Below are 12,284 nucleotides of genomic sequence, written 5' to 3' on the forward strand. Positions count from 1 at the left end.
TCATGGACATTTGAATGCCCTTCCCTTCCTTACACTCATCACTGTCGGTCCATAAATGGCACACAATTCCCGATGGATGTCAGCTGCATTCTGTCCTTTGGCGTTCAGAAATCGTATGACAGATCTCACTTCACATTTGGTAGGATTTTGTATTATGGTAGCCATTTCACCTTACTGCACTCTGACGATTCTATCTCTGTTGCAAGCACAGAATACTAGGGCATGTTCCTGCGCATGCTCAACTTCATCAGTGTTGCCAACCCCACGTAAAAAATTATCGGCCCTTTTTTTTTTTTTACATGCACTTAGAACATTTAAAAATACATTATTGATTTAGTGCAAAAGTGCTTTGAAATATTTCAAAACTTCATAACATCGGAAAATGTATAGCCAACTGCAAGCATAATACAGATAATATTGTAATATTCATGAACTTATTTTTTTTATTTAAAAGTAAGTTTTCATAATTGGGAAAAGAGACGGGGTAGTATATAAATATGGAGAAACTAGTACTCACTTTATCCGCAAAACTGTTTTTTCTTCTTTGTTCAAATGTGAAAAAAGAACAAAGAAGGAAAATCAGTTTTGCGAATAAAGTGAGTATAGATCGACCACAAGGAAAAAAACCTTGGGACGAGAAGTCCCCGTGCAGCTTTCCCTTCTTCCATCCACCTTGAGCCATAAGGAAGCAGTGGCCACTCTCCCCCTCCCTTACTCACGCAGGGGGGGGGGGGGGGGTACGGTGCACAGGAGCCCCGGGTCTGCGCAAGTTGTTTTGCTCGTGGTTCCACTATACTAGTTTCTCCATTATTAAGTTATCATGAAATAAAATTTTCTACAAGAAAAAAATGTTACATAAACATATTCTCTTCTTGTCAGGTTACCTGTATATATTTCACTTCAATCAGCATGCAGAAAAATGAGTCATTTTATACTAGGATTTTTTTTTTGTGCACAGTTATTTACAATAGTGAATGTGCCTTGCATTTGTAAACAATCCATGGAAAGCTTTTATTTTGTCTTGTTTTGTTTCAGACACTTATACGTTCCACTGGTTGAGATTGGCTATGGAAAATTGGCTGCAAGTACAGCTGTCTTTTTCATAAGTGCCTTTTTCCATGAGTACCTTGTTAGCGTTCCACTCCGGACATTTAAGACTTGGGCTTTCATGGGAATGATGGGCCAGGTAAGCTATATTGAATGCATGTGCTCTTTTTCAAATGAATTATCTTTGTTTTCCTTCCATTCCCCTTTAAAATTAATTAATAAATATGTCTGTGAAATAATCTTAATCAAGATATAATATGAGTACACCTAATTAGAACTAATCAAATAAGGACTAGTGGATGTTAATCAAAGGACACTTATGCCTTCTTTTACTGTATTACCCATTAACATAATGAATAGAACAAACTTTATTTTTTATCTTCAATAAATAACAGCACATTTCTATTATTATGAGAGATGGCATTTCATCAAACCCAATGGAGTTAAAAAGAAACTAGTACATCAAACTAGAATGAATTATTCACTGAATTTCTGGGAAGAAATACTAGGATAATAGATAAAAATGGATGGAACACAACATATAACCTTTGCCAGAAAAGTTGCAGGATTGTTTTTTTAATTCTCAAACTGTGATATTAAAATACACTGATGATTGTTGTTAATATACATACCCTTAGAAGCACTTAACCTCCACCAGGTGCCAAGGCTGTACGTAGCAACACACTATTTGTTACGTTGGCTCAGTGATGTGGTGGACACGGAGTTGGAGCAGAGGATTAACATAGAGTTCTGTGTTAAGCTAGGAAAAACACCTATTTAAATATGTAACATGATACAACAAACCTGTGGTGACCAGGCATTATTGAGAGGTCGTGTGTTTAAATGGCACAAGAGGTTTCGAGAGATCAGGGTTTCAGGCTGTCCTTCAGCAGCACCTGCTGAAAAATGTGGAATGTACGAGGAACATACTTGGAGAAGATCTTACTGTTTGCATGATATCAGATGTACTGAAATTCAGTAGGAATGTCTGTCATCATGTCGAACTGACTAGTGGGTATCTGGGCAGTGGTTTGTCTTGCATGATGATGCAAGGCCCCATGCTGCTGTTTCGGTACAGGAATATCTGGCCAAACATCATATCCCTGCTCATCCACATTCTCGATATTGACCAGATCTGTTTGCCTGTGTGAAAATAGTGCTGAAAGGGAAGCAACATGAACATATTCAGGAATTCAAAACACTGTGATGCCGGGGGTCATGGGTTCGAATCCTGACATGGGTGTTTTTGCAACAGATAAGCAAAGTGAAATAAATTAATCAGTCAAAACCAAAAGCGTTGCACAATTTAATGGTTAAATCCTATTAATTTCGAAGATTCACTGTCTTCATTCACAAAAGGGTATGACGTTTGAAGCGGAGATGGTACCACGTCTCTGCTTTGTTTGTTCCCAGGTGGCGGTAGTTGCAATTTCTCCCATTCAGTGGCGCTGGCATGCGCATCCTGGTTTGCGTAGTCTTGCTTCCTGTTGTCAGGTGGCGGTGGTGGTTGGGGGGCTGGGCTGTGCTGTTGCACATGGTGCAGTTCCTGTTCCCGACGTGGCTGGAGGGGGGGTCAAGTATGTGCACCACATCTTTTCTCTTTCAGGTCGGGGATCTTTTTGAGGATGGGGTGCACCCAAGCAACACAGCCCAGCCCCCCCCCCCCCCAACCACCACCTGGCAGCACGAAATTAATAGGATTTAACCATTAAATTGTGCAATGCGGAAGTGCGAAATTTCTAAATTTCACGTAAGTAATTTTAAACCATGTTTACCGCATCAGTCATGAAAACCAAAAGGCTCTGACATATGCTAGTAGCATCCCAGAGAAAGCTTTCTCTGCTTTGTTCCGAGATTTCAAGAAACGCTGGCAACTGTGTACAGGTAGCTGAGGGGACTATTTTGACAGGACCAAGGACTATTGGTAGGAGAGTTGAATATATTTTACATCAGTCCTGAAACTTTTCTGGTGAAGGTTATATAAACCTGGAAGAAGAAGAACCAGGAATACAATCTCAAAAAAATATTAAATGATTCCTTTGTTAATTTCAAGAACATACATATAGTTGAGTAAATAACTGTTAATACAAACATCTGGAACAAATAAACATCTTGTGAAAGAAAAGGAATATTTTACATCAAAGGAGAGATGTTTGGGCTTTGCAATACATGTAATAGAAACTCAACATCCTTCATCACTTTCAAAAGTAAAATACTTGGGCCTCCCCGATGGCACAGTGGTAGCGTCATCGCCTTGTAATCAAGGGGTTCCAGGTTTGATACCCGGTGGAGGCACAAGTGGTTCGGATCCCACTTTAAACTGTAGGTCCAGTCCCGATTAGCATTACTGTGCATAAAGTAGACTTAAAACACCAAATCAATCAAAAGTAAAATACTTTGCCAACTATGGTGAAAACCACAACTTTTTTTTCCCCACTAATTGTATTAAATTACCTTTACGGTTGAAAGAGAATTACAGAAGTACATTTGTTTAAAAAGATATTAATTGATTTTGATCTGAGGGTTCTTGTGAACAGTTGTTCGATGTTTGATTAGAAAATTTCTTGTTTTGAAACAGTTTTCTTCTGTGGACATTGTTCAATTTGGATTACATGTGTAATTTCATAAGTTGGCATTTTTTTCATGTGAATTAAAATACTTTTTATTGCCCTGTGGACAGGTATTCAAAACTATCTTTTTAAGACTATATGATTGGAATGCAATTTGCTATCCCACTAATAGCCGAATTTAAAATGTTCCCCCTCCCTGCATCTTTCACCATTTTAGAGCTTAATTTACATGTTCCTTGATGCACTAAGGAAGAAAGCGTGAACATGGTTTGCTGTGACCTTCTTGTAAGGAAAAATATTTATTTACAGATTCCACTATCCTTCCTGAGTAAGTTAATGGAAAAGCATTTTGGTCCACGGTGGGGCAACATTGTAGTGTGGGCATCATTGATTCTGGGCCAACCTTTGTGCATAATGATGTACTACCATGACTACGTGATCACCCACTTTGGTGAAGAGCTCTTGGATCATTACGGCCACATATAGCATTTTTTACAGGTGGTGTACAGAGTTGAATCATGAATTAGAATGAAATTTGATTTTGAGTGAATTGTAAGCGAAGCGAATGAAATGTAGGTAAGAAGTAGGATTGAGCATAATGTGATGCGAATTATGTACAATTTTTTGAAACTTATTTTTAATTATTTTGTGCAAGCTGTATACAAGAGTTATATACGTATATATATATATCTATATATTTTGTATAGTAGTAATTTGAATTTTTTCAGCATGAATCTCTAAAAGTTGTTATTTGTTAATGTTTTAGGGTTCCTAAATGATGTGTATAGGACTGAATTTTGAAAGAGAAATTACCTCGTGTATTTTTGCAGGGCAGATGATTGTACTTGTATATATATATATACACACATACATATATATATGTTGAATAGTGTGTAAGCAATTGAGAATTTATATTTTAAAGAAGCAAATTTATTTATATAATGCATTTTTCTATGAATTCCACACAGCCTGCATTGATATATTAATGCAAGGCTACTTTGCTTCATACTTTCTAGTCTGTACATTCCATTTTCTTCCTGTGAAAGTAATAATAGAGGAGCTAGAATTGATGATTTGTATCCTCAAGAATTAATATGTCCAGTGATTGTTGTAGTTGCATATGAATTAGTTCACATTTATTTTGAATTTCTATTTATGGACAGGGGATAATTTTGGGATGGGGGTCAAGTGTCCAATGAAATCAGAACTGCTTGTCTGGTGTCAGGTTTGGCTACAGTGGATTAACTTACATGATCAATTCTTGGAATTTGTTGTTAAGTGAATTGTTGTCTAATCATCATTAGAATACCTTAAGAAAAATGGCACGAAGGAATTTATTTTCAACACAAATGCAGGTAATAGATGTATAAAGGAGATTACTGCAGTTGTAGCTCATGTTAACAATATGTCAACAGTGTTACTAGTTTTGGTGCTCTTAAAACCACCAGTTATGATCAGTTTAATGTAAATAAGACATATTTTGTATACTGTTGATTATTTACAAGATTATGTTCAGCATTCCAAAATGTTTCTTTTAGAAGTACAAGCTGTATTTAAACCTGTTAGATATGGATAAACGGGATGAATTGAACCAAGTCGTGGCCATATCCAAGCAGTGAGACACTATACGTAAAAGTGGTGGTAGCCATTTATTTTAAGTACTAAGAGACAGCAGCAAAATTTAGAGTGGTTGTTGAGATATCCAATCATATTCTCCTTGATCAGGAGATTGCTTTCGGATTCTGTGACTTGTGTCATATATTTGCATTTAAAATACTACTAATAGAAGCATTTTCTTTCATGATGAGGTTTAACCTTGTTTAGTATTATGTAATATTAGTGTGCCATGAAACATTGCATAAAATCTCATCACATTACAAACGGATAATGCTTTCAAATTGATTTCTGTACATCTTATGTTGTATAATTGCCAGTAGTAATAAATAAGCCGTAAGCATTATTGTTTTGCCCACTTACGACAGTTGACAAATGTTAAGCACAGGCATTGAAAATTCAGTGTTGGCAGGGATCTTGAAAGTACCAGTGTGACTCTCGGCACAAATTTTGACATGCTGTTGGCTAAGAGACAGGAGCATTTATAACTAAATATTGTCACTGTGTGTACGTTTGTTAAAAACTGATCTTCCATAAGTTTTTTTTTTTAGTTTAGACATGTCTTCCGGATTATAGACACTGACTCTCATTTTCCTCAAAGGTAGGTACGGTACATCTTCAGTACTTCATTCTATGCATTCCAGCAAGAGATAAAATCTCTTGAATTCCTACTATTTTCTTTAAGTAGATGCAATGTGGGCCACATGCTTAATGTAGGCATGCAATAATTTCTACTTGATTTCAAGTGGAGAAAAAGTAAGTGCAGTGTGATACAATTAATCACCATTTGATTAAGTGTCTTAATGGGAATTAATAAGGTTGTGTTTTCAGTGTGCAGTTTCAAAGTCCAGATTGGAAAATGATTAGAAGTTATTTCAATTTTCATGTGTATGGAAGACCCATGGTGGTCCATGTGAGCATGTGAATGTCATGAGGGAGACATGTGGTTCAATTTTAGGAGTGGGTGATCTGTGGAGGGAGTTTTTCTGTCAATGCACAAAGAAACATTCACAAAGAGACAATTTCTGCATATCATATGTATTTACATGAACAGATACGAGTTATTAATGTTTCCTATTTTTAACACTCTTGTTCCGTAAGGAAGTGTGTAAAGTTGCACAGAGCACATCATTTAGAATTTGTTAGATTCATGAATGCTGTAATAGAAACAAAATTAAGGGTGGGGCACGGGAACTGGACGAATTTGAAAAGTCACTACAAAGTTAATTTTTGCTGGAAGAAAAAAATATTTACAGAAATATATAGTCAAGATCATAGCATTTTATGCTATTCATGTGCGGAAATTTACATCAGACAAATGGCATCCATTTTCGTGGATGCAACTTTGAAGGTGATCATGAAAATTGGCCTCCACCTTCTCCAGCATGTCTGTCAATTTGGCTGATGGTCTCAACAATAGCCTCCTTCACCTGATCTAGTGTGCGTGCCCCACTCTCGTAGACGTGCGACTTCAGGTACCCACAAAAAAATCATACATGGACAAGTTCGGGGATCGAGGGGGGCCATGGAACATCACTAAATCTGGAAATGACGCGGTTCAGGAACAGAGCTTGAAGAGCACTCATTGAGGCTCTGGCTGTGAGAGCCGTGGCGCCATCTTGCTGAAACCACACTGCTCGACGAGTAATTCTCCTCCTCCGTTATTCAGGTACCAAAAAGGTGTTTAACATCTGCATGTAACGATCAGCGTTGAGAGTTACAGTAACAGCTTCGTCCTTAAAGAAATAAGGACAGATAATGTCAATCTTACCTAAAGCGCACCGCACGGTCACTTTTGGGCTGTGTAGGGGTTTCTGATGAAGTTGTCTGGGATTTTCCACATCCCAGTAGCGACATTTCTGTTTATTTACAGAACCATTTAGGTGGAAGTGAGCTTCATCACTCGTCAACAACACAATGTCTTCATTCCCCTCACCCCGTGTAAGCATTCCCTGTGCAAAGTTCACTCTCTGTTGGTAATCCAACAGAAACAAAACTGCTAGCAACAGAACATTTGAATGTCTATCATAAAATGCTATGATCTTTACTATATATTTCTGTAAATATTTTTTTTTCCCAGTAAAAATTAACTTTGAAGTGACTTTTTCAAATTCGTCCGGTTCCCGTGCCACACCCGTTACATTTGTAGCGATTGCTTTCCTAAAATTTATATCTTTGTAATAATACACAACAGCAAGTCTCGCAAGTATGTGGGTATTGCTATTTAGAAACTAATCTCCATGGTGCAACAGCCCTGTGATGGCAAAGGCCTGCCAAGTAGCTTTTTTATTGGGGGATGCATGGTCAGCAGGTTGTACCATCACCACCACCACTTTCTGGCTTTCAAGACCGGAATGTGCTACTATTGCCCCATTATTATTACTTCCCAATTGTCATCAGGATGGCAGCATCTTATGAATTTCAATTCCATTAGCCATATTGTATTGGGTTGGTGCGAATGAAATGTCCGGCCCAGGTGCGTCATTGCCAAAGTTCAAAAAAATCAAAACTACAATACCTGGTTAATCAAAATAGTCGCCGTCTGCAGCCACACACTTTTGTCATCGCTCAGCCAACAATTGGATTCCATGGCGAAAGAAGTCTGGAGTCTGCGACGCAAAAAACTCCTGAACGGCATGTTGCACCGCCCGATCATCAGCGAAGGTCTTCGCTGTCAGGAAGTGATCAAGATGCCGGAAGTGATGGTAGTCAATGGAAGAGAGGTTGGTAGAATATGCTGGATGAGGAAGGGTTTCATATTGCAACTCATGGAGAGCCTGCACCGTCTTTTGCGCGACATGTGGGCGAGCATTGTCGTGCAACATGAGGACACCATGTCTGTGGACCATTGCTGGATGCTTGCGGAGAAGTTTGCGGTGCATTTCATGGAGTTCAGCACTGTAGGGATCTGCATTGATGGTTTCACCGCGCCTGAGAAAGACATGATGGATCACACCCACCATAGACCACCATACCAGCAACAACACCTTCTGTGGGTGGAGAGGTGGTTTCGTAAACCGCCCTGGACGTTGATCACGATCCAACCATTCTCCTGATCGTTTACGATTGTCATAGCAGATCCATTTTTCATCTGAAATGACAATCCGATGCAGGAAACCATCCCGGTTATTCCTTACACTCAAAGAACTGCACACCTCCAGACGGCGAGTCTTGTTGACCGGTGTCAAATCATGTGGTGCCCATGAGTCCAACTTTTTCACTTTACCGATCACACGGAGCCGCCGAACGACAGTGGTATGGTGTATGCCTAACTCGTCTGCAATGGCACGAACACTTTTCCGAGGATCCGCTTCAACGGCGTTCCTGAGGAGCTCATCCGAACATGTTGGTCGATGGCCAAGGGGGTCATTTTGCAATGCTGTGTCACCAGAACGAAATTTGACAAACCAGCGGCGAATGGTGCGTTCATTTACCATTCCTGGCCCAAATGCACTGTTATAGTTTTTGGTGGCTTGCTGATCAGAATGTCCCAGTTTGAATTCGTAAAGACAAATCACTCGCAATTGTGTGTTCTCCATGGTGCACTTTCAGATGACCCTGTTCAGCAACACACTGCCTCCTGACTGTCTGGGTGCTCCAGCCTGTTTGCTGGACATATACAGAGTTTATGACGTTAGTCCTGTGACCTCAGTCAATCCCTGTGTTGTGTTGTTGAGGTAAGTTTCCCACCAGATGCCAAAGCGGACATTTCATTCGCACCAACCCAATAGTTTGAATTCCTCACCGCATTGTGCAGCACTCGAAAATTTAATTTCAAGAAATACATCTAGATGGCAGAATGATCAGTTTCCTTAATGCAGCATTGTTCTGCACAAAATTATGGTCAACCATTTATATTCACTTTGAACACCCACTCCAAAAACCAAAAACCTCATCCTAGTGTGTACTTAAGATGACAATACATAAGAATTACATTTTTAAGCAGTTCCTGTTTAGAGTTCTTGATGGGCAAGTTAAAATATACTTTCAGTGGGAGTACTGAAATGCCATAAGTTTTTAGCGCAATTTAGGATGTTCTTTTATATACACAAAGCTGAAAGAAATGTTAATGCTACTCCTTGTACTTCGCTCGGTGCCACGAAGGCATGGAAGTGGTTAAGAGATGATCCCACGTATTTCATGCTGAGCTACCCTAGCCACCTTATGCAGGGACATTGCTAAAAAAATTCACACCTGAAATCTTTGAATGGAACTGTAGATATCCCTTGTGTCAGTCATTACGAATAGCACCATTGCATATTCTTACATATAAGTTTAACTGTTTGATGACGTTGAACTCCAATTGTACGTTTGATTTGGTGTTTTAAGTCCACTTTGTGCACGGTAAGGCTAATTGGGACTGTACCTACAGTTTAAAGTGGGATCCGAACCACTATGTGCCTCCACTGGGTATCGAACCCGGGACCCCTTGATTTCAAAGCGACGATGCTACCACTGCGCCATTGGGGAGGCCCTTGAGCTCCAATTGAAATGAGACTTGTGTATCTGTCACCTACATCGCTATTATTTGCATAGATCCATAGGGTTTCATGAAATTGAAGTGTATCAGAATAAATGTTTGATGAAGGGAGTGTGTGTTCTCCCGAAATGCTACATGAAAATTAACTAGAAGAGAAATAAAGGAATTCTCCTTGTATCTACATATTGCTTACATCAAAAGACATGTTTGATTGCTTGTACGTAACACTTATCTATGAAATTCAACTAGTCATTAATTGATGACTTACATAATATTTCACATCTCTGGCAAGAGTACAGAATCAAAATCATATTTAACTCTTTCACTGCGGTCGTCGCTTTTATGCACAGCACGCCAGGTGCCTTGCTCTGCGGAAGTCGCATTATTGCGAGTTCATACTTCCACTCGCTGCGGGTGTCGCATTTCCGAAGTACGTCGCTTTTAGTAGCCTTCTGACATCTGTTGATAGTATTTTGAACTATTTGAACTAGTTTTGTTTTTATCCATGTGATGTCGCTAATTACGCCTCCGTTTTGAATTCTTTGACATACGAGCGTTGAGTGCTCTGACCATGTCAGTTTCAAATGCATGTTCGAATGTAAACAACATGGCTTCGTCAAGTCGTCAACACTTGTGTGATAATGATGTTACTCAACTGTTATTTGCCGACTCAGAATCAGAAGGTGAATTAAGTTGTGACGATAATAGCGACAGTTTTTATGAGACTTCAAGTGGTGACAGTGATTGTGTAGTGTCTGATGAAGAATTTTTACCACCGTCCGTAACAACATGGAGCAGAGTGCAAAACAGCATTGATCTAGGTGCGGGAATTTCAAAATTTTTCAAAATATCATACCACCTGGGACTACCGAATAGTTTGCCAGTGCAAGGAATGACTTTTGTAAGTTCTCTATAACATATTTTGCAATGTAATTTTGTAAAATTATTCTTTCTAAAAAAATGTTGTTTTTTTTTCAAAATTTCAAAATATTTCAAAATATCATACCACCAGGGACTAGAGAATGGTTTTCCAGTGCAAGGAATGACTTTTGTAAGTTCTCTCTCATATATAATGCAATGTAATTGTGAAAACTATTTTTTTATAAAAAAAATATATTTTCAAATTATTTACGCAGCCAAGGGATATTGTGTGCGAGAATTCCGCAGCGAAAGAGTTAAGGAGGTCCAGCCCCCCCTCCACCAGAAAGACTTACCAAGTACTAAAATTGAATAATGAAAATATACTTTTAATAGTGTTTGCTGTATTAATCGGGGGATATCTATTTCTGCCAAACTGGAAGGTAAGGATTGTAGGGCAGTACCAAAGATTTATGCACACCACTAATATGGATAAAATATTAATCAGGAACTTGACTTTTTGTCAACTGGATCTAGCATACTTTTTTTTTTTGTTATTCCATAAATATTCAGTTCTTTTTGACATTAATTTCCTTGCCAGGACAGTTGTTTTTATTCAAATTTTTACGATCTTAACTACATGTAAGCTAGATAATGAAAATGTGCTGTTATATCTCTATTATTCAGTCTTTTTACCTAAATAATAATAGTACAACATATGAATAGACCTATAAATTATATTAACATATTAATTTAAACATTTATATTACTACTACTATTATTGTGTCACTTGGTTCGGATTCCCCCATCCCTCTTCAAATATATTTCTAGATGTGTTCCTGTACCTCGTAGTACAATTGCGTACAAGGTGGTTGTATCTCATCTGCTCACAGTTCTTGGAAAGACTAATGGAACTGTCACAGAATTTTACACATGGAAAAATGAAAGTAATCTGGCAATACTAGTACAGCATTCTTTTATCATATTGTTACTTTGTTTCCATCAGATGATTCGAGTTTCAGATGTCGACTGTTCATAAATTTTGCTGCTGTCACTGAATCTTTGTTATGTTACCTCTAGTTATAATTTAGAATAGAACTATTTTTGTTACTTCATGTGTTTATAATTTGTCAGGAACTAAGAGTGAAAATAAGGTACCTTTGCATTTTTTGAGAGGGCATTCCATTTGGGCCAGGTTTTTTGATTTGTGTCTTGTGCAAGAGATTTTTTTAATATTAATGTGTTTTGTTTCTTGTATAATTGTTGTAAATATATAAATGTTTATTGTACAGAGATAATAGAATAGCCAACTGATTTTTGTACATTAATGTATCTTTTGAAGCATTTGTATAAATATACACAGGTATAAGCAATGATTGTTTCAATATACTATCCTTTTGCATGATTTTTTTAAAAATAAGAAGTGCTTGTGGAGGAAATATAATGGTGCAGCTTTATTTCCATATAAGGCCACTGGTTTTTTAATATCAAAATAGCCAGTGGGTCTGTAATGTAAAGATGGTAGTAATCTGATACAGAACAGTCAAACGTGCAATATCTACTGAAATACTATTTTTTGATCATTGTGTATATGAGGGCCAGTGAATAAAGAATGAGAAAGGATGGGGTAAGGATATTATTCATACGGGGTGGAAAAATTGAAGCTATGTGCACCTGGCAATAGTGGACGATTTACTAAGTATCATGATTTTTTC

At 38.0% G+C, this 12,284-nt stretch overlaps 1 protein-coding gene across 1 annotated transcript in view; it reads left to right on the top strand.

The window, feature by feature from the left end:
• The window catches only part of mdy (diacylglycerol O-acyltransferase), a 38,158-nt gene extending 26,216 nt beyond the window's left edge, over positions 1–11,942 (top strand). The window contains exons 11-12 of the mRNA XM_083139171.1: positions 1,036–1,186; positions 3,927–11,942. Of these exons, the coding sequence (XP_082995297.1) occupies positions 1,036–1,186; positions 3,927–4,103 (328 nt within the window). The 3' untranslated portion in view covers positions 4,104–11,942. The remainder of the gene's footprint in view (positions 1–1,035; positions 1,187–3,926) is intronic.
• Positions 11,943–12,284: the final 342 nt, after the last annotated feature.

This window comes from Lepisma saccharinum, chromosome 17, assembly GCF_977018435.1.
Source record: "Lepisma saccharinum chromosome 17, izLepSacc3.1, whole genome shotgun sequence".
Classification (NCBI taxonomy): domain Eukaryota; kingdom Metazoa; phylum Arthropoda; class Insecta; order Zygentoma; family Lepismatidae; genus Lepisma; species Lepisma saccharinum.